Source organism: Colius striatus, chromosome 13, assembly GCF_028858725.1.
Source record: "Colius striatus isolate bColStr4 chromosome 13, bColStr4.1.hap1, whole genome shotgun sequence".
Lineage (NCBI taxonomy): Eukaryota > Metazoa > Chordata > Aves > Coliiformes > Coliidae > Colius > Colius striatus.
Window position 1 is genome coordinate 3007089 of NC_084771.1, and position 23019 is coordinate 3030107.

The 23019-nt window shown below is 47.9% G+C and overlaps 1 protein-coding gene across 2 annotated transcripts in view; it reads left to right on the forward strand.

Moving 5' to 3' along the window:
* Nucleotides 1–17918, forward strand: part of GABRQ (gamma-aminobutyric acid type A receptor subunit theta) — a 72354-nt gene extending 54436 nt beyond the window's left edge. The window contains exons 5-9 of one of the 2 annotated variants that reach the window (XM_062006580.1): nt 7903–7985; nt 12057–12194; nt 13759–13911; nt 16772–17028; nt 17541–17918. In XM_062006580.1, coding sequence (XP_061862564.1) covers nt 7903–7985; nt 12057–12194; nt 13759–13911; nt 16772–17028; nt 17541–17918 — 1009 coding nt within the window. The remainder of the gene's footprint in view (nt 1–7902; nt 7986–12056; nt 12195–13758; nt 13912–16771; nt 17029–17540) is intronic. The other variant, XM_062006581.1, reaches the window with a different exon arrangement.
* The last annotated feature ends 5101 nt before the right edge of the window (nt 17919–23019 follow it).

Sequence of the window (23019 nt, forward strand, 5' to 3'; positions counted from 1 at the left end):
GCAGTGGCTCCTGGGGGACAGCAGCCCTCGCACTGCAGCAAGGCAGCAGCTAGAGCATCACTTCTAGCTCATCTTCTGGAGCGAAGCGACGCAGGTGAACACATCTACGTCAAGGCTCCCTCCTGCTCGCTCATCCAGCACCGGGTACACTGTCAGAGCCCCTCGTGCCACTCTGGTGTGTGCTGCCTCCAGGGCTGCCCTGCCTGCTCCCCACTCCTGGGACTCTCCTGAAACTCAGTCTTCTCTGTAGCTCCCATCTCCAAGCTGTCTCTTGATCAGGACCTAGCCCTGTCTGTAGTATATTCCTCAGGTCCCAGCCTGGGGTTATTGTGTTCTCCTGCTCACAGAAAGGTTTCTCCTGCTCCTATCTTGGTTGAAGCTTGCTGTTTGCAGCCATGTCCTTGCTCTCTGCATGGATGTTTCTTGGTTTTCTGCAGAGAAGATGTCCTGATGGCTTAAGACTGAGGAGTTTTTCCTGTACTGAGACCACTGAGGAATTTTCTTCTCCCATCTCACAGGCCAGAAGGGCAGAAATCCACTATTTTTGCCTCCCTTTCTCTCCCTGAGAGAGATTTCTCTGGAAATGTGAGAGATGATTCAGGCTCTACCCTGTCTCTAGTAGCTCTGCCTGCTCCTTTCACAGATTAGGCAAAAGCAACATAAATTTCTCCTTTGGCAGCTTGGGTGCAAAGAGTTGGGCTTATGTCCACCTAGCTGGCTTCTTGGAGCTGTCCTGCAACCTCCTACTGCTCCCACCACCAAACTGTGCTCTGGGCCATCTCTTTAGCACAAAGACATGGGGGTGGGGGAAAAGGGTGTTAGGTGGGTGAGAGGAGGAAATGGGAATTCAATTAGGAGCTCAGGTCCCCAGCTGAGGTTAAGGATGGATCCTGCATTCTTGTCTCATAAGGGCAGGATGAGAGACTTAGCTGGAAACATTAGAAGGAATAATCTTAGAAATCAGAGCTCGCTAAAACAGGATTAAACATCAAGTCAGAGATGCTTCTCCATCCTTATTGTGGCAAGAACAGAGGCAGACATCACCAGGACCTGGCCACATTCCTGCCTGTGCCACATCTCCTCTAAGTCTTATTTGTGTATCAATAGAAATGGAAGACAAGGAATGTCCACAAACAGCTGGTTCCCACTGCCCTCTCACAGGTCACTGAAGCAGCTTGTGTACCCTGGACTCCTGGCTCACCCTGGCAGCACCTCTCAGTCTTCCTTCTTATCTTGCCCCAGCCACCAATCTGAGCCTATCCCCATGTATTCTTTGACAAGTCATGGGTTACTGTTTTATCAATTCAACTTCATCCCAGCCTGCTACTGTTGAAAGAAGAGCCCCCCTGCTCTGTTAAGTGCAGGCCACTGTTGTCTGAAGCAACTGTAGTGCATGTCCTTTCAAACGTTCCACTTGGGTCTCCCTTGTCCCCCAATCCAATTGACAGCTTGCCAGATGCACAGCACATTTGGAATAGAGCAAGGAGGCAGAAGAGCAAGACCTTGCAGCCAAGGCTCTCTGCTTTGTGTTCTCCCAGGCTGGAAAAATGGTTGATTGAGATGACTGGTACCTTGAGCAGCAGTTTAGAAGAGCTTTATTTTTCCTTCTCCCCCACTTGAGTGCAGTGCACATTGTTATTTATCAAAGGATGCCTATGCAAGCACAGATGCTTTTGGAAACAGTGACCTTAGCAGGGTTGTGCCAAGGCTCATGGAGTCGATTTTAGGCAGACACAAGGGGAAAATATTCCATATCCTTGTCTTGCTCTTGGTTCTCACATGAGCACCAGGAGTTTGCAAAGCTCTGGCCATGATAAAAGAATGGCAAAATCTACCACAGCTTTATAAATCCCTCCAGGCCTTTTAAAGTTTGTGCTTCTTGCCAGGCAGAAGGTGACACTTGCCAGCGTGTTTTTATGACTGACTTTGAGAACGTACAGAGTAAAAATCCAGTGTTCTTTTTTTTCCCCATGTTCATCAAAACAGCACTTTTGCCTCTTTCTCCTCTTAGTCACCACGATTCCCTACTAGTCTAACTTGCCCCTGCCTCCACAAGGCCTGTGAAACCCAAACCACTTCTCTCAGTTCTCCTTATTGCTGCAAGCTGCTGCTGGCTTTGGGAGTCTGTATCCCCCGGGGATAGGAGCATCTTCAGCTTCTCGGGAGATCTGAGATCCAAAAAGTCGCAACCAGCAACTTCAACAAAACAAAAAAGCTTTATTTTTGGTGTGACAGTGTTTGTATTAGTCCCTGCACTCTTAATCCATAACTGCAAAACAGGGCAAGTGCCTGAACCACTGGCTCTGTCGCCTCAATTTGGGAAGACAATGACAAGGGTATTTTTGCTATACTCCTCATCCATGTTGCATTTTAGGGAGCACAATTTGAAGCCAAAGGTATGAGGGAACATTCCTGGGCACTGGACATCAGTGGCCCACACAGGCAATTTGTTTCCTGGGTTTTTTCTGTATCCACAATCAGTGTTTTGCATTTCCCAGTCAGAGCACAGCAGAGGCCGGTGACCAGTCTCAAAAGGCATTTCACATGCAGACAGATCCCTTTTCTAGAGGGTGAAAATTAAAGTGTAGGCAAGGACTGTTCAGTACCAGTTGACATTGGCCTCAGAAACTAGAGCCAGGCAGTTTAATGTGCTGGTGTACACACAGTTAGGATGCAGACAGTGCAGAAGTCTGTTTCCTAAGGATGAGTTTCAGGGGAAAGGGACCTCACTTGCTTTAGGAACCCCTCAAAAGCAGTAGTCTTCCTGTCTCTCCCACCCAGAGAGTCTAGTCCTGCTCCTTTTGAAGTCAGATGGTATTTTGGGGAAGTCATTTTTTGCCCCTTACACTTGTAGCTGGTGAGTTTGGTTCTCCTGACACATTGGAGATGATCTAAAGGATGAATGGATGTCTGAATGCACGGCTGAGGGCTTTCACAGAAGACATTTGGTAGAGGCAGATCAAACTGGGCAAGAGCTAAAAAGGCAGCTTCAGGGTAAGGAAGAGATGGAAAGAAGTCATTCAGCTACAGCAGGTTTTAAGGGCAGGATGGAGCTCTACACTGTTGTGTGTCTCAACTTATGTAGTCATTTCAGATGAGACAGAAGCCATTTGTAAGCAAACAGCGATGAGGAGGATCAGAGAGGGAATGAAATGGCTGGTGATGTTCATGTCAGAGAACTGAACTATTTGTGGGGGACTGATGGATTGCAGAAACTTGAGCATTGCCTTTGAGCTGCATCTGTGGTGGGACAGTCCTCTGGTGCTGCTGGGTTCCACTTGCAGTGCAGTGCAGAGGGACAGCAGGGTGAGTTCGCATTCCCCTTTCTGTGCCAGCATTGCTTTGTCAAGACAAGCTTTGGATGGGCAGAGCTTTCCTCATTGTGACAAGGAAAGACCTATCACTCACCCTGTGTGACTTAAAGCTTTATGGTTGCTCTTCTAGAGATAGTCTCTGCCTCTCCTGGGGTTTTGAAGGATGCTCTCCAGGGCAAGGTATCCGTGCTGCTTTGGTTTCTGCTTGGATCTGCTGGGTGCTGGCAGAGGAGGGAGATGTCCATTAGTTCCCAGACTGCCAAAACTGCTTGAAATCTCACTGATGTGTGTTCCTTTATTTCTTTGTTGAGATGCATTGTGGTTTCTTCACTGCCTCATCTCCCTCCAGATGAGCTGGGCCTGCCTTCCAGCTGTTCAGTGGAGCAGCAGGGATGAGATAGCACCATTACAGAGCCCAGGAGAAATGAATAGGGCAAGGACACAAATGCCTTCTTTGCAGGGAAGGAGGTGTAAAGGTTGTAAGATGTGAGGAGACTGACCTAGAGGCCCATGGGTTGGGCAGAAATCGAGGGAGAGAAGGAGGTGTGGAGATGGAAGGTAGCAGTGGCCAGGCTGGAGGCAGGCAAACCTCTCCCCTCCCATGGGCAGTGTCTCTGCTCATCGCGTCAAAGCAGATGGACTTTCACACCACACAAATCTGGGAATTTAAAAGGAGGAGGAGGTGGGTAGAGAAGCAGGAGAGGAGGAGGGGGAGGGAGAAGATGCAGCGTGGCCGGGTGCCAGTGCCTCCTGCTAAGGCCACGGGGAAGGTGGCTTCCTTCCGCCGTGTTCCCTGCGGCCCCCGCGCTCCCCGTGCTCCCTTTCGCTTCGGTCGCGTCTCCTGCAGGCAGTGTGCTCTGTCTAGAGCTGTTTACAGGGCGATGGTTTGTTCTCTGTCTCCTCATCTCCTTTCTCACAGAGTGAGTATCCACTCCTCTGCTTTCTGTCTTTTAACCTCTCATTCGTGTCCATCTCTCCTTCCTTGGGCTGCTTTTTACCCCTCGCTTCCTCTGATCCCTCTCCTCTGTTCCCTTACCCCAGCAGCCTCCTGTCCGGCACTATCTGCACTCCAGTCTCTCATCTCCTCTCCTGCCTCTCCCATCAGTGCTCATGCTGTCATCACTTTTTGATCCTCTCCTCATTTGTCCACCTCATGCTTTCCTCCCACCTTTATTGCCTTGTTAACCCTGTTGAGACACCCAGGACCTCCTTAGTGTCAAGCCCCCCAGCTATCTCTCCACCCAGTCCTCCCCATGCTGTCTTCTGTGTGCCAAGCAAACACATCTCTTCACACAGCAGCTCAGAGTGTACCAAGAATAATGTGTTTATACTCATCAAAGCATGAGGCTGAGGTTGGTCTTGTGGCCTTCTGGGTCAGTGATGGCAAATGCTGTGACCCCACAAAATCACTGAGATGCCTGAGTTTTGCTCCCTTTGTCTGTGAGAGGTCAGTGGAGCCTCTTGTCCCTTTATGACTCTCACCTGCTCAGAGTACACAGCCACCAGAGGAGCTAGAGAAAGCTTTTGTTGGCTTCTCTAGGAGGAAATGAATGTTGAGTCAGTCATGGAGGCCATGGGTGGCCATTTCACCAACAGTAGTAGATGCCACTTCAGGATTGTGGTGCTGTGGGACTTTCAAGCAAAGGGAAGTCTGTGTCCAGGACAGGATAGGGCTGGTTTATCAGGCTTTAAGAAGCCCAGGGGCAGGATCTGAACAAAACCTGGTGGCCCAGGCTAGCTGCCCCTCGCATCCTGTCCTGCTGCAGGTTGTCCTGCAGTGCTGGTGTCCCTGGACTTGCCAGGAATGCATCACTATGGGTCCTGCACCGCAGCCAAAACGCTCCAGATGAGCAGATGGCCACAGCCCAGGACAGCCACGACTGGCTGTGCTACCTCTGCCCTGAAAACAGGGCAAAACCTTCACCCTGCACGCTCCCCATTCTCACCTGCCCAAGCAGGGTTACATGGGCAGATCACCAGGAGTCTGGGACCTGCAGTCAAGTGGGGTATCTCTGGAGGGTGCTGAGCTACATGGTATAGACACAGCTGCCCTTTAATTGGAAGCAGAGAGAAAGAATCTGGCTTTTGAGGACAGATGACCTTTTAATCTTGTTTTTCTCCTTTCTGTCCTACCTGCCCTGAGATTCTCTTCTCTTTGAGTCAGTAAGGCTAAATTTTGCCCTGATGTAAATCTCTGCTGATATAAATTGGTGTGATCTTGCAGAAATCATTGGAGTGGCTCTGGATTTATGCTGGCTATTAGCGTGAGCAGGGTTTGGCGCATGGAGTGTGGCAGCCATAGCTCACTGTGTCATGCTCTGCATTTCCAGCCAGCACTGCAGGTGAGAAGCAAATCCTGTTGAGAGGCAAGAGGGTCCCTCTAGAACCAGAAAAGCCCTCCCTTGGCTGTCCTTTGTGTAGGCAAGTTGGCCAGCCAGGCTGCAGTTTTGGGATGGACGCTGCGGAAAGGTTTTAGCCCACAGGGTCCCACAAATGGGGTGGAAAATTTTCATTTAATACATTTTTGCATCTCACACTTTAGGGAAAACAGAAAAGCGCATTTGTAGCTGCTGTTTCCCAGGGGTGCAGTGTAATATATACAGTATATGCCGTGCATGGCGTAGGGGAATGAGTCATCCCCGTGCATGACTCTGGTCGCAGTCCCCGGCCAGGATGGACTCTGCACCTGCCACTTTGGGCTTCCCTGGCAAGGTGCAGCTGCCTGCAGATGTACTCCAGATCTCCTCCTCCACTGTGTGCCCCGTTACCCTGGCCCAGGAGGGTTAAGAGTGGGAGAGGCACTGTGATTCCAGCAGCTCTCCTAGTGATGCCCAGCTGGGAGGCTGTAAAATCAATACATGCAATCCCAAAGCCGTGGTGTAATTTTTAAGTGGCTCCTGTCCTGTTATCCTTCTCACTCCCCCTGAGCTTTCTCCTCCACCCCAGCTGCATTACAGATAAAAGGGTTAAGAGCTCACTTGGGCTCCCTGCTCGAAGAGAGGGCAGTTGCAATGTTGTATCTAGACCCAGTGAGGATATATATAAATTCCCTCCGTCTCTTCGGATCTATTTATAGCACGGCAGGCAGTGGCAAAGGCTCTCCTCAAGGCTTCATCTCCTACAAACAGTCTTCACAGACAGCAGAGAGATAAATTTAGCACACGAGATTTCTTAAAGAGCCAGCAGCTCTGCAGGGCTGCTGCCTGTCCTGCCACAGCCCCCTCACCCTTACCCCTCTGGGGCAGCCCGTTCCCGAGGTGCCTCCCCCACCTTTCCCAATTTTCTGGCCAAATTTATCCGTTCTTTTCCCCTTTCTGGTCTCTTTCTGTCATTGATGTTTTTTCCTCTTTTTTTTTTTTTGGCCTCCTTTTTTGCTGGTTTGCCATCTCATTCTCTCTGCTTTCTTGTTTTTCTCTTTTTTTTCCCCCCTCTCTTTTCTCTCTTCCAGGCCACAGGGCTCTGAAGATAAAGCTTTCTCGTTAACAGTTCACTGGTTATGCCTACATAGTAAAAAATGTGTAGCTTGATTAATGCCTTCCAGATGGTTAATTGAAAAAAAAAAAAAGGGGGGAGGGGAATGCACCAATCTCTCCCCCCTCTTCAGCACTCTGCACACATACATTGCACAGGAAGACAACTGCATTAAGGGTGCAATATATTTGAGAAACAGGGAGCTGCCTGTTAACTCCAGGGCAATGTTGCCAGGCTGGCAAGTTCGCTGTGGATTTGCTCTGTCCCTGCTTGATGCTCTCTTCCCTCATCTAATCCATCCCAAAATTCCCCATCCCAGAGAGCGATGCTCCTCTGTGTGTATCACATAACACACACACACAAACCCTCCTTGCACCCTCAGGTGAGCCCCAGCGTAAGCACCGTGCTCTGACACCCCCAAAGCAACACCAACCCTCATTCTCTCCCCATGATTATGTTTCAGGGGGGATGCAAACTCGCTGCCATGAATCTTGATCAGGCAGTGAGTCACAAAGGAGTGCCTCTGGTAGCCTTGAGCCCTCATGAATGGTAGAGCTCCGTCTGTGGGGTCTGGGCTTTTGGATCTGGCAGTGCCAAAGTGGATGCAATGGAGGGGGCATCATGGGGAGGTGAGGAGCTGCAAGGAAAGTCACTGGGGTAATTTGAGAGGAAAGGGGGGTGATAATATGGTCAGCTGTTCCTCTCCATAGGTCATTGCCAGGCCATTTAATTGATACATCTTGCATTTTACGGGCACGTGTCGGTTGTCTCCCTCTTACAACCTGACGTGCCTCTCTCCTCGTTGCCTGTAGCTCTGCCTGCTCCTGGCTTCTTTGTCTCTCTCGAGGGAGAGACAGAGGAGGATCACAAATCCCTCCCCACCCCGTTAATAGAGATACTGCCTTGCTGACGTGAGTCACGAAGGGTTTATGTCGTGTAGTTGCGGGTGAGCCGCATTCAGCCCCTCATCCTGCACACCTCCCACCACGGATCTCCCTGGTTTCCAGGGAAACAGCGGCCCCAAATGCTGCCTGGCTTTCACAGCTGCTTTTTTTTTTAAGAGGAAAAAAAACCCCCCACACAACTGATTCGTTTTTTTCTCACTCCCTCCTTTCAGAATCACCACGACGGCCGCGTGCATGATGGACCTGCGGCGCTACCCCCTGGACCAGCAGAACTGCACGCTGGAGATCGAGAGCTGTGCGTATACCTCGCTGCCACCTGCCCCAGCCATGCCTGCCCGCTCATGGGATGCCTCTCAGGGGTCTCATGGGCCACCTCTCCCTGGGGGATATCCCCTAGGGCAGGACCAGGCTCCCTCAGCCAAACGGCGTGGGTGAAATGTCCAGGAAAACAGAGCTCTAGCAACAGGCTGGGCATTAAAATCATCTTTACCTTCAGGAAGGTGGTGGAAGGCTCCCTTAGGCTTATGAAAGCCCTGGGACCTTGTCCTTGCTCCTAGCTGGTCCTGCTCTGTGTGGAAGATGGGACCCAAACCCTCCTGCAGTCCCTGTCTGCATATGGGTCTTGCCCTGACTCCTGGGGCAGCCTCTCCTGGCTGTGCTGGCAGAGGAGATCCAACTCTGCCTCATAAAATCTCACCACAGTATCCCTTGGGAGTGGATGCATCTTGGGTGGTGATTATCAAAGAATTGCTTTTACCACAAAAGTGGTTTCCCAGCACCCACGATCGAGGGTGCTGTGCCTCCTTTCCAGCTCTGCCCAGCCTAGGAGCCCTGTCCCGCTTCGCCTGGCAGGGAATGGGGTGGAAATTAGACCCTGCCACAGGAACTAATGACACTTTGTTTCTGGCAGTCCTGAGCATTTTGGGAATAGTTTATGGTACAACCAAGAAAACAGAAGGCAGGGAGTTACCCACAGTTCCCCATGTGGTGATTTTGTTCTTAATGGGATATGTCAAGCTGATGTGTTAGTCGGAGCTACGTGGAGATGAAGAGATTCCATCGTGTCCTTGGTGCTTTTGTCTTTTACACGCTTGCACGTTCCAAATCTGCAGGGCTCCATTTTGTTTGCTTCCAAGTCCACAGAGCTCTGCAATAACAGTCCTTTTATGGCTGGCTTAAAGGAAAAAACAAAGGAAAAATACCCCCACAACCTAAACCACACAAAGCACCCCAGCCCTTTTGTGGTGCAGGGGTGCTGGGTTTGTACAGCAGCAGCAGGCAGCTGGGGTCTCCTTCTCCATGGCAGCTCGGGGCACTTACCTGTAGGAGATAAGCCAGTGTTGGCTTCATCCCCAAAACAGCCCTCACCACATATACCTCTGCCTAGCTGTGTGCCAGGATTCAACAAAAGCCTGGTGAGGCAGGCTGCAAGCAGGCTGTTAATCTGACATTTTAAGGCATGGTATCAATACTTTATGATGTTTCAGGTTGAAGCGACTCGTCTTTGGGAAAAGTTCTTTTTACTTTGTAAAAAGCAAAATGGAAATGTGGTTTTCTCTCTAAAGCTGGAAATCAAAGAGGAGCTTTTTTTATTTTTAGACCCAACAACTTCTCCCTTTAGAATCGCTTTTTTTGTTGTTCCTAAATGGCTTCCTGAAACAAAACATGTTTGATCTCATATTGCATAATGCCACAATAAAAACCAAACCAAGGATGGGCGCCCAACACCAGCAGGTCACACAACGAAGGGAAGAGAGCTGGTTAACTGCACGAGCTCCTAAAATTAGTGACTGTCATTTGACATTTTCATTGCTGATCAGGAAGGAAATTTGAAGTCAGTGTTGTGAAATTTGTGGATGATGAAGATAACATTCTGCGTGCACATCTGAATACCTCCCCATGAACACATCCCAAACGCAAAGGTTTGAACACAGCTGAAGGCAGAACTCTGTGCCCGGCTGCCAGGCCCAGGGAATCATACCCACATGCCTATTGACAGGGGGAAATGATGAAGGGATGGTAGCCCTGAACCACCACTGCTGTAGGTTTCGTAGCAGAGCTGACAAGAGGGCTGAGAGAGAGCCTTGGTTATATAAACCAGGGGAGCCATGAGTCAGAGCAAGGAATCAATCGGCCTCCGAACGTGTTGCTGGTGAGATGGGAAAAGCAACTCTGTCTATATTTGGTTTCCAAAATTTAGAGAGGAAGTTGAGAAATCAGAAGAGGTTGAGAAAAGATGCTAAGAAGTGGTTCGAGGGCTAGAGCAGATGTTTTGCAGTGAGAAACCTCCGTAGCTCAGACTGGTTTGTTTACTGCAAAGGAGGTGGTGACTTGTTTACAGGCTGAGTGCACCTCTGCAGAGGGGGAGCAGGGTGGAAAGGGCTTGGTAATCTCTTAGAAAAACTCAGAACAACCACCACAGCCTGAAAGTCTGAGCCAGACAGATTCAAATTGTAAAAACACACAGAGTGTTTTTAGCTGCCAGAGCCTCTGAGCCCCTGCAATCAGCCCCTGGGAGGAGTGGAGGACTTGGCTGCTTCATGCTGCTTTTCACACTTGATCTCAGTGCTCTTAGAGAGTTGCTGCAACCAGATGCAAGTACCAGTCCCTCTGTCCAAGTGTGGGGTACTCGAGGCAGCACAGTGTCCTGTGACACCCCAGTGTCCACTGCAGATGAGACGATAACCTGAGGATCCTGAATCTCTATGGGCTGGTGGGTGTGAGTGCTTTACAGCTCCCTGCCATGGGAGCAGAAGCATGTTGTGGGGGGAGGAGGTGAGCCTTGAGCCTTAGCTTAGCTCTTTACCTCAGAAGCAGATTTGGCATGGGATATAGAAGATGGTTATTATTTTTTATCACTCGTGAGTAAATGCAATGTTGACTGAGAGCTCGGGATGGGGGCTTGGAGAATACACAGTCATCAAACAATTCTGTTTAGGAAGAGACCTCTGGGTGTCTGTGGTCCAGCCTGCAGCTCAAAGCAGGATCAGCTGTGAGATCAGACCAGGCTGCTCAGCACTTTGTCCACTTGGAAGCTGCAGGATGACACTGTCCTCAAAGCTTCAACTCTGAGCTGGGGTAGCCCTCAGCCCCAAAGCCTAGGTAGAAGAATTTCTCCTGCAGTGGCTCTTATTCCCCTGATCCCACAAATCGCTGATGCTGGTTTTGGTGGTAGCTCTCTTGAGTGGATGTTAGCCTTACTGGGTACTGGTAGCCAACTGTCTCACTGCTGTGAGGCCTTGTGGATAAGGCAGGCTATCATGCTGCAGTGCAGCTTGTGAGTAAAAGTTGTCTGTGGGCAGATGTGGAGTTCACACTCTAAAGGAAGCTTTGCACAGTGCTATACCAAAGCCCGTACACACCTTACTGCTTTGCACAGAGAGGTACTCCTGTGCAGTTCTGTGCTTTGCTTGCTGTAAGAGCCCACCCCTTGTGCAGCAGCAGCCATGGTGCTTCAAAACCTGGCTTGCCACAAGCAGCCTTAATTTTCAGGTGGAGAGGACTCCTTACCCAGAAGGGCAATGGGCAGGGCTGTGGACATCACACTGGTGAGAGGGGAGCTGTGTGATTTCATGCCTTGGGCCTCATTTCCCATGAGTATGTAGCATCTGGGATAGTGGCTTTGGGCTCTGCAGCACTTCCAGCTCATGCAGCATGTTTAGTTTGGGGTTAAATAAGAGGTTGTAACCCTGACTGGGTTAACAAATCCATTACCCTGAGATGTAAGGGATGAGAATTTGCTATCACCCCAACTACCCTTCCTCTCTTCTGCCATTACTGCTCTTTTCAACCAGCACTTGGAAAAAGCAGCCCCCGACCTCACAGCCTCTGTCTGCTTCCGGGCTCCAAATTCTGACTAAGAACACTTAGAAGAGGGCAAAGCTCTTGATGTTCAGATTTCTTTTCAGCTGTGGTTGTAGATGTTCTCTCTGGGAATGTTTGATCCCTGGATGCCGTGTTTGCCCAGTCCCCACCAGAAGGCATTGTGTGGTCTCCCCCTCCTGGTAAAACAAGGCAGTTTATGAGAAGCCAAGTGCCATGTCTGATGCATCGGACAGGCATCTGATGCATGAGTCCCTCTCATGTCCGTCGTGGGGATTATGTAGCACATGCCAAGGTGTGATGGGCCACTTTTTCTCCTGAGTTCTAGCCAGAAGTAGGAGTTCTGACCAACTTTTTCCTCTTCTGGGGACTGTACTGCCAAGCTCAGCTGAAAAGTACATAAGGAGGGAGGGTCCATGCTCGCTATCTGGTGGTGTGGGCTTTCCTTTGGATCCTCTTCCAGATCACCTTTAGTGGAAACGAGGATGTCATCTGCTTCAGCTTGTCAGCTTAGTTCTCTCTCTCTGTTTCCTCACCTTTGCAGATGGTTACACGGTTGATGACATTGTCTTCTTCTGGCAAGGAAACGATTCTGCTGTCACGGGGATGGAGGTGTTAGAACTGCCCCAGTTCACCATTATTGAGCAGAGGCTGGTCAGCAGGGAAGTGGTCTTCACCACCGGTGAGTCTCCGCTGGAGGGACGTGATGGAATTTGCACACCTTCTTGTTGATCAATGTCAACGTGGTTTAACTCAGAATCAAGACTGTGACTTGGGATCCCATCCCTTTGGAAAAGAGGCATCTTCTATACTCAGCAAGTTTTCTCTTTGGGGTGTTTTTTTCTGGCTGCTTATGGAAGACACTTGTGGAATCGTGGTGTTTTGCTGCAGTTATTTTCCATTTCTTAGTCAAAACACCAACTGAGCCCCAAACAGAACCTCTTTAGAAGGTTCTTAGCCTTTACCTTGGTTTTATGTGGCTTGTAACTGACTCTTGAAGCTAATGTAGGTGCAACAGTAAGCAGTATCAGTTGAAAAGCAAGAGCTCTATGAAATGATGCAAACCCATCTGTACAGGTCAATAAAAGGATCTGGAGACAATGCCTTTAGACAATTTAGATACTGACAGGTGGAAAAGTTGGAGGGATTTGGATTTTGGTTGCTGTTTTCACTTTGATCTGGCAGGGAGTTCACTGCCAAAATAGCATGCCACATACCTGTTAAACAGGGCAGATTTTGAAAGGCCATGAAATCACAGCCTGAGCCTGTGGCAGATGGTGGTGTTACAATAGTGCCTGGGGAGCATGTTGGGAGCAGAGTCCCATTGCAATGGTAATCTAGAGACCCACAACAAGAGGCAATATTCCCCCCAAGGAAGTTTACAGCCTAAATAGGTAAGGCCTTCAAATTAAAAAGAAAAGACTGGTGAAATACTGTGTTCCAGCTATGCAATTGCCAGGTAATGCTGAGAGAATATAACCTCCTTTTTCCCAGACTGCCTCCTTGATCATTAAAGACTGTTGTTCTCTTGTTACATTAGCTGCCAAGCCACAATTACTACTGTGTTTCAGGCTGCTGTGCTTCTTAAGGGACTCAGGTGGGAAGAAGAAATGACTTGGGCTTGTTTCACAGCAATGAGGGAGGCCCTTCTTTCTCCCTGTCAAAATGCCCATGCTCCAGTGGAAAGACTGTGAAAGAACTTGTTGTCTATCCCCATTAGGTTTGCTAAAAGTTTAGGAGGAACTTACAGTACTCTATTTGCATGTGAATTTGCCTAGGTCTGACCATAACCTATTTTTAGAACAACATGGGAAACATATGATTCAGGACTTCATTTCTGTCTGGAGGAAAAGCTAGCACATGAAACACTGGGAAAGCATCTCATTGGGACCAGACATAGGGTTAAAGTCTCCCATGTAAGCCTGTATCAAATTGGCATGCACCAAAATAGCAATTTCAGCACTGTACATCCTCCCATGATATCTGATATAATAATGTAACTTATGTAGAGTTTCCTTTCCTAATATTGTGAGCCAGCTAAGCAGACTCTGAAGAACTCCCTTCCAAAAACTGATGAGTTTGCAAAAACAAATGAGGAGGGAGGGGGAAAAAGGAGAATTTCTCATTATCCCTGCCTCTTGAGAACATTTTCCAAATAAATTTTCAGTTCCTAAGCTAAGCTCTTACCAGAAGTACAGCCTTGTCCTCCTCTCAAACGTCCTCTCCCTTTAATATGTCACTGACAGGTTCCTATCTGCGCTTATCCTTGAGTTTCCGGATTAAGAGGAACATCGGTTACTTCATCCTGCAGACTTACATGCCATCTATTCTCATCACCATCCTGTCCTGGGTCTCCTTCTGGATCAACTACGATGCTTCTGCTGCACGAGTGGCACTGGGTATGTGTCTGTTCATTATATGTTGAAGGAAGGTGGGGTTTTTTGAGGCAGATGAGCTAGAATAGAAAGAAAGAAAAGGCCATTTTCTGTCTGAGGCAGCAGCTGAGCAGCCACACAGCTCCATTAAACATCTCAAATTAAGGGCTGCTACTTTTATTCAGAGATATCAATACTTCCCAAACTTGAATCTGTATGATTTGAATCAGTAAACGTTCATAGAATGAATCATTGAATGGTGGGGTTGGAAGGGACCTTTAGAGATCATCCAGTCCAACCCCCCTGCAGAAGCAGGTTCACCTAGATCAGGTCACACAGGAACGTGTCCAGGTGGGTCTCAAAGACCTCCAAGGAAGGAGCCTCCACACCCTCCCTGGGCAGCCTGTTCCACTGCACCCTCACCCTCAGACAGATGTTCTACCAAAAACCTCTGGGGTGCAAGTTTAAACTCTATAAAAAAACCCCATAAATGGTCACAGCTTCTCAGATGTGTGAGACCCTGATGTGCCATAAGCCCACCAGTTCCATCCCCTGGTTTGTACTTCTCGTCTTAAGAAGAGAAACATGAACACATCTTGGTCAACACACGTGCCAGGATTGGTTAGTTGGATGATAAATGCTGATGTTGTGTGACCAAAGACTAGTAAAGAACAGTGAGTGAATGGCTTTTTAGCCAAAAGTCAAGGAAGGTTCACTACACATTTTCATAATAGTTTTGACCCAAACAGACACTTTTTGTAGCTGCAAATCTTCACAATTCAGACAAATATGGGACAATAGTTAAGGTCTGAGCTCGTCTTAAGCACATGGTCCCCTAAGCAGAAATGTTTTCCCATAAGAGTAAAAAAATGAGGTCTTTTAAGCAACAGAAGGGAAGTGGGGGTGGACTGCAGATGAGGATTTTGAAGCAGGAACAGGAGAAAGGGGGGATGGCTGGCATATGAGAGTGGGGCTATGCAACAATATAGAAAGTTCAGAGGAAGTAGGAGAGCCAAGGAGAGAGAAGGATTTAATCTGTGGGTGGGAAAAGGCTCAGAGAGGCCACGGAGCACAGGTAGAGCCTGGCTCCTACAGAAAATGTTGGAAGCTTGAATTAGCTCAAGGAGAAGAGAGAGTCTGAGAAGATTCGGATGGTTTGTAGAAGGATATAAAATAGATGACTTGGCTGTGCTTGCTTGGAGAGGTTGAAACAGGAGACAGGGAGGAAACAAGAGTAGGGTAAATTGTAAAGGTAAGTGGCATTGACAAGAGTATAATCAGTGAGAGAAGGAAAAGAGACCGTGGCAGACGTTGCTGGCACAGTGAGAATACAAGCAGAGGGGTGGACATGAGATGCACAGCTGTTGAATTTCTCCTGACATCTGGATTCAAAGAAGACAGAAGAAAAACATTGTAGGTGAGAATTGGAACAACTCTTCCTAAACTATTCCTGACAGCTATCTAACTTGTCCTTAAAAAGCTCCTAAGGAGACTCCACAGCTTCCTCTGGGCACTTTTTCTATAGATTTGCCTGCTGGTACAGTCAAAAAGCTCTTCTTTGCCTCTGTCCTAAGTGTGCATTGCAATTTTCCCAGTTCTTAATGGAGACACTCTTTCTTTGCCCCAGATTTCTGGATATTTAGACTACTATTTTCCATATAGACAGTTCAGTATATTGTAGGTGTGTAAATGTATCTCCCTTCTGTTTACTCTTTTCTGAATTGAGGACTGTTAGTTCTTTAATTCTTTTATCAGGAATGACACTAAAGACACAATGAGGGTGAAGGGGAAACAAGGCAATTGGAGGTCCAGGGTGCACAGAGAGGTTTGAGGGCCATCATTGTAAAGGCAGGGTGGAACCAGAAGAGTAAATTAAGGTCATGGAGATGAAGAGAGCTGCCAACAGAAAGATGAGGCAAAAGGACACTGGAATAAAAGTGGATCAGCAAGATCAGAAGGAAAACAGGACAGCTGAGCTAGAGAAGCTGGAAAGGATGACTAGGTTGAAGAGGAAAAGTTTCTGTCCCACAAGAAGCATGAAGGCTCGTTGCCATATTTTTGAAGCTATCATAAGACTGTCAAAGAGGCCACTCTGACAGCCCAGAGAAAGGAAGAGGCTGAGAAGAAACCAAAGAGGACTGAAGCTGTGAGAGCAATCATGGTGTGCCAGGCTCTGGGAAGCTCAGTAGATGGGGAAAAAAAGGAGTTCATGAGACCAGGGAACGTTTATTTAAGATGCAGGAAATGTAAATAAGCCTAAAAAAGAGAGTGTGAGAACCTGGGAGGAGTGTACACAAATGAATTGAAGTAGTGACAGTAAAACTGGTTGAGAGGAAGGTGGGAACTGATGGGGTCAAGGATCTAGACAAAAGCCTATGAGGCAGGCAAGAGAAAGAGAGCGCTGGGAAGAGGGCATCTCTTCACTTTTTCTCTGCTCATGGCTTTGGAAAGACACAGCAGATTTTAAATTCACATCAAGGATACTGAGGCACTCAACAGCGTGCCGGGAAGCCTGAGGAGTTTGTGAAGTAGAAAAGGAGAAGAGGTTGAGAGACTGAGAGCAAAACTGAATGTTTCCTACCACACTGAGGGAAAGAGAGAGGATGAGGGAGGCCATAATGAACCAAGGTCCAGAGAATGTTGATCTTCACTGTCCTGGTGATACTCAGCTTTGACATTTCCTCCCATTGTTGACAGCTGGTTGATTTTCTGCAGCAATTTGTACTGGGCAGCTGAGCTTAGAATAATGACAGTTTCCTTCCGAGTTGTGCTGCTCCCATCCCTCTTGAGGTTGTCCAGCTGGGAGGAGAGATGGGGAAGCTGAAAGTGACATTTCAGGAAACCACTCCACATTGATAATAGAGCACCTACCCTCTCCTTACAGGGGTCACCACGGTACTTACAATGACAACCATCAACACTCACCTGCGGGAGACTCTCCCCAAGATCCCTTACGTGAAAGCTATCGACGTTTATCTCATGGGCTGCTTCGTCTTCGTGTTCCTGGCACTCCTGGAATATGCTTTTGTCAACTACATATTCTTTGGGCGAGGCCCCCGGCAGCAAAAGAAGCAGAGTGAACGGATCAGCAAGGCCAACAATGAGCGCCACCGTTACGAGGAGAAGAGGGTGAGAGAGCAGGTTTGTCCCCTTCTTTCATTGTGGCAGGAGGACTCAGACTCTCCAGGACTCACCCAGTCCTCGGTGAGCTGTGGAGCTCCTCCTCATCACGAGAGATGAACTCCAGTTCACCTCCCTAGTGATTGCTGGGGATTGTTTTCCTTGATCTTTTTGTCATCATCCCCCAGCCATTCTCATCAAGACCATCCTTTTGCATATGAACTGGGTGTATCCTTGCAGTACACCTGGGGCAGGTGTGGTCAAAAGCACTCCTGTGGTTTTTGGCCCTATTGTGTTGGCAGAGTCCCACTAACCTGCCCAAAAGCTTGCTGCAAGCAGACGTGGCTAACCCTTCAACTCCAGCGCAGCAGCCAGCATTTCAAAACGCAGAAGTCCATGGTCAGAGCTCACAAACGACTCAATCACTGCAATTCCTACACAGAAAACATCTCAAATTCATCCCTGACGCTGTGACCCTGTGTGAGCTGTGCACGGGCCACCCCTGCTACCTTTCTCTGTCTTCCCTGTTCTAGGTTGACCCTTACGGTAACATCCTCCTCAGCACTCTGGAGATGAACAACGAGCTGCTGGCCACGGACATGATGAGCAGCGTCGGCGACTCTCGAAACTCTGTCATGTCCTTCGAAGGCTCAGGAATCCAGTTCCGCAAGCAGCTGGCCTCTCGGGATGGATTTGGTCACCACCCAACCCTGGACCGCCACGTCCCGCTCACCCACCACGCTGCAGCCCGCAACCGGGCCAACTGCCGCCTCCGCCGGCGGTCCTCTAAGCTGAAGCTCAAAATCCCAGACCTGACAGACGTCAGCACCATTGACAAGTGGTCACGAATCATTTTTCCAATCACCTTTGGATTCTTCAACCTTGTTTACTGGTTGTACTATGTAAATTGATGCCTGCAAGCCTCCGAGAGAGATAGGGACAGACACTCAGACAATGTGACAACACAAGGAGTGTTGTGGTCTTTTGGGTTTGGGTTTTACTCTTTACTATCATTATCATTTATTCCTTTGATTCATTAGGTTGATTCTAAGCTTTACTCTTCTCTTTTTAGCACATGTAGAACCACGGAGTGTGTGTTGGGGGTAAGGGAGAGAGGGTATCCGGGAGGGGGTTTGGTTTCAGGGAAGGACGTGTTTGTCTTGATTTTGGTTTCCTGCTGAAGGACTTAAACTATTGTAAAAAAAAAACCACACACAAAAAAACCCAAACAAAAAACCCACCAAAAACCAAAAAAAAAAAGGAAAAAAGAAAAAAAAGACAGAAAAAAAGAAAAAAACCACACCAAAAACCCCTCAAAACCCAAGAAAAATACAGGGGGGGAGGGATATTTGATGAAACTGAGTCAAAAACCGGTGGGGGTGACAGGTTATCTTTGGCTGTGCTCACTACTGCGCTATCCTCACTTCCATCTCACTACTTCCATCCTTCACCTTTCTCTTCTCAGTATTTCCATTTTTTAAACCTTTCTTCTGTCGCTGCTCTTAACCCTTCCCTGTTTCCTCTTCCATGGATTCATGAGGTGGTGGCGTCTCATTCTCATGCTGCAAGATTTCTCTTCTCTTTTATTTCTCTCTCTCTCTCTCTCCCTCTCTCTTACTTACAAGCCTAAAAGAATCTTTTAAAACAACAAATAAAAAAGAATATTTATTTTGGAAGAGCTGGGAAGGGGGGAGGACAAGGTAATTATTTGGGAGGGAAGGGGCAACGTTGGGTTTTGGGGGGGAGGGGGAAGAGGGAGCTTATCAAAAACAGAGGCACATTTGCAAGTTGCCTTTTTCCACCTTCAGGAGTTTGCAAGCTGTTTTTCCTGTATGAATGTGAGTGTGAGTGTGTGTGTGTGTGTGTAGATATGGATGTGTGTGTTTTCTGGGGAGGGGAGCTGGGGAGGGGGGTTTTGTAATGTCTTTTGTAGAAAGAGAACACAGATGACATTTAACCTGCAGTGTTTTGAGGGGAATAGCAGGGTTTTGTTGGCTCATTGCATCTTTGCGAGGTTGGAGTCCCAGCTTGTATTAGTGAGGACAGAGCTGGGGAGGTAGATTGTGCTGATATATACTTGCTGAGGAAAGAGAGGGCTTTGGGGCATCAGCAGTGGGACAATGCTGCTGTTCACCACTGGCATCTGATCTCTAGCAGACTGAGCTGATTCAGTTCTGAAAGGAGGGGTTGCTCCTAATCATTTGCTCCCTGCATCTTTCTTCCTGAGTTTAGGGAGAAAAATGGTTGCAGGACTTTGAAAACTCAACCCTTCCCCCCCTCTACCAATTCCTTGTGCCAGACAAGGGATTTGACCCTCCAGCCCACTGAGTGACCATAGCCTATGGCAAGGTGTAGGAAAAGGGTGGATATCAATGGCCTTTGTTGTGCTTCGAGGATGAAAAACATCCTGACATGATAACTATCCCCCTTCCTAAGAAGTTCAGAAGGAAATGATGGGCTGGTACCCTCTGACCTGTACTGCTTCTATCAGGCCTTGCTTTATGTCTGTTAATACATACAGAGTGTAGAGAAGAGCATCCCGTGTCCCTTCTTGCAGAAGAGGTCAACCAAGGATGCAGTAGAGTTCCATGGAGCATCATCCTGCTGGAAGATGATGGTCTTCAAAGACTGGGGAGGGAGAAGGTTGCAGTGAAAGTGCTGATCTTGTCAGTGCTTGTGGAAGCCCCTAAGTCTGTAGCAGCTTCCATCCACAGGCACCCATTATAAAGGTACTGAAGGGTAACTTGGCCTTGGGCAGCAAAGTCACCCTCTTCCCAAAGGAGCCAGTGAGTTTCAGGAAAATCACTGAACTATTGGCCACTTTGGCAATCAATCACTGATGGTTGATGATCTCCCTTATAGTATTAGAAAAAAAAAAAGCCATGAAGATAATAAATTCACAAGTGCAAAACTTCACCCCTAGGGTCATTCTGCCATTCCTGGAGTAAGGATGAGAACCTTGTTTTCACGTCAGACACGCAGACATACACATATTGCCTTGAATCCGACCATCCCTTTAGCTTCCTGCTAGCATTCTCTTCCTTTTTCCTTGATTCTCGTTGCTTGGGAGAGCAGAGTGATCCTCTGAGACCAAGGAAACTCCTGCTTTTCAGATGACAGATAGATCTAATGCACATCCTTTCATTCACTAATGTCTACCTGTACAGTGCTTATGAAAATGTGAATCTCTAGGGGCCTGAACTAGCAACACTAAAGTCATGGAGAATTTTGCCTCAAATTGGATGAAGCAGGATCAGGGCTCATCAAAGTGTTATTATTTTTATATCAGTAATGTGTCTTATGCATTTTCTACTAACAGAATCCTAAGCATAAAAGTAGAGCATCCATCCTTCGCCCCCACTCTCTGTCTCTCTGTCTCTCATGTTCATGCATGCACACATTCAGTCCAGGCCTCCCTGGACTCACCAAGGTTTTAGCACAACTGGTAAATCAGACTTAGATTCCCAGCTGCCTTGTAGAACAGTCTCTTGCTGGTTTCCACGTTCAAGAGTGATGCTGTTGAAAATGGGTTTTCCCATGGTTGCAGTTGATGGGTCTGTGTAGTGGTAAGAGCCTGAAGAGTGAATGGAGCTGGATGGTAGGGCTAGGGCTAGCTGTTGGCTAGTTTTGTCTACCTGATGCACAGGAAGATAAAGCTTGGCCAATGGAGAAAGTTATACTTTGTAGTGGGATTCTATTTGGAAGTGGCTTTTAAACATTTGAATGGATGTCATAAAGCTGTGCTTCATGACATCAGCAGTATAATGTAGGTGGATCTATGCACGTCAGACAACTGCAGTTCCTAGATGGAGGCTGCCTACCAGCACGTTCAGGTTTTAAGGGGAGTCTAACCAGATGACTGATGAATAAATAAAGTTGCTAAACATCCTTTTTTGTATGTGATTGCAAGATAAAGGGTGGTCAGAACCACAGAAGGGGTAAAAAAAGAGACAGCTATAAGAAAGCTATTAAGATTGGAGGCAGAACAAATGGCCATGTGGTAAGAAATTATGAAGCTGAGGGAGATGACTCAGAAACTCCAGTAATTTGATAGTTGTAATAAAAGCCTGACAAATGTGTGGTAGGAGTTAGGCACCTGAGAACTCTCTCATCTGGTTCCAAAGACCGTCAGGGGCAGCAGCACGCAGTTGATGCTTTTTGCTACTCGAGCACTGAGCCCCACACAGAGTGGGGTCCTTACTAACCCCATCCAGTGCCCTGCAGGTATAGCCCAGGGCATCCAGCAGCTGGAGTTTAGACACATAGGGGCTGTGTTAAATATTTGAGGTTTCAACAGGAGGTTGAGCCCAGTGTTTCATAGCAACAATCCAAATGCTTTCAGGGGAAAAAGCACTGCTCAGCTGGTTTCATCACCTGCTGGGACTGGGAGCCAGACTCCTTTGTTATTGTCTCAGTTCTCTGTTGGCTGGGTTCTCTTTCTTACAGGAGTCATCCTAGTTTTCTCTCTTTGAATGTTTCTGACCTGGTATTACCAGGTCAGTTTTATTTCATAGAGTCAGTCTTAGTATATCCAGACATCTGGACTGTTTGGTCCTACACAATAATCTTTGCCAAAGAGGGTGTGGTTGGGACTTGGCACAGTTCAGGAACTGCCTTATCATTTCTGGTGATGGGGCAGAATGCTGGAGAACAACCAAGTGTCCTGTGAGTCAGGCGAGTAATAGAAAATGTGTTGCCGTACAGGGGTGAGGGAAGAATGCTGAAGGCCTTTAGAAATGCCCTCCTCCAGAACCAAGGTGGCACCTCCATTTTCCCCACTCCATAGCTGTCTGTGTCCACCCCTAAGAAAGGAAGCAAGCCCATGTCTTGTTCTGAGGTCCAGTGATCTGCAAAGGAGAAAGGTGTTTTAATCCCACTCGGGGCTCAGAGGTTCCAAGTCATCACAAGAACGAGAAAAGGAAAGGCATGAACGTCTCCTACAGTGGGTACAAGGCTCATGTTGTTGGAAAGGTGGAGGGGATTTCCATGTTGGAGTTTGCTAGGGAACCTTTTCTTTGTGAAGGAAGAGCAGTGGGGAAAGAGAGAGGAAGGAGTACGACTGCTGTCCCAAAGCAGATCTTCTTCTGACTTCCACTACGGTGGTGCAGGAGGCAATTCTGATTGGGGCTTGTTTTGTTTGCAGTTGAAGACAGGACTGCTGCTTGCTGAGTCGTGTTTTTCAGCAGAGACTATACCACAAGCATGAGGGATGTTCCAGGCTGCCTCAGGGAGCTGGGCTGGGGGAGAATGCTTTGCACCTTCCCGATGCGTAACAGCCTAAGGCAGGCGTGTGGAGGAGGAGAAGGAAAAGCAGAAACAGAAATGAAATCTCTCTCTCAGGATATACATGGCCAATGCAACTCTATTGCTTTGTTTTCTGATACTGTATAGTGCTGTCACTCAGGGACCTTTAGGAACTAGGACCTTGGGACTGTAATCCTACCTGTCCCCCTCCTATCCCCCCCTCACCTTGAGTATTAAGAACTGAAAAGAGAATGACAGAAAGAACAAAAGAGGACAATAAGAGCCCTGGTAGCAAACCCCTGCTATTCCATGGGTGAAAGTAAAACTTTTGGTTACTAAGGTAAAAGGGAAATGTATACCTTTATATTCATGTCTTCAAGCATAAACCAGCCTGTAGTGTATATAGGATAAGTTCACAGTGCATGAAACAAACAGAACTGTAGGTCTCAACTGGCATCCAGCTTTCTTGCATGCACATCTGACACCATGCCAGCAGCTTGCAAATAAGTAGGGAACCTGCCAAGGCTTGGCACTTCCTCTGTCCAATGGACAGCACATCCACTTCCCAGAAGCAGAGCCATGCAGGGAGCTGATCCAGCCTCTCTGTTTGACCAGATCTGCTCCAGAGGCTCTGGCAGGAGGAGATAAGGGGTAAGGGAGGGTGATGGTTTTGTTTTCTTTTATTTTTATGGGGAGGAGGCAAAGGTTTTAAATCTGTGAGCTGTTATCGGGTGGAAGAGAAACCTCTGGACCTGCACACCAAAGGAC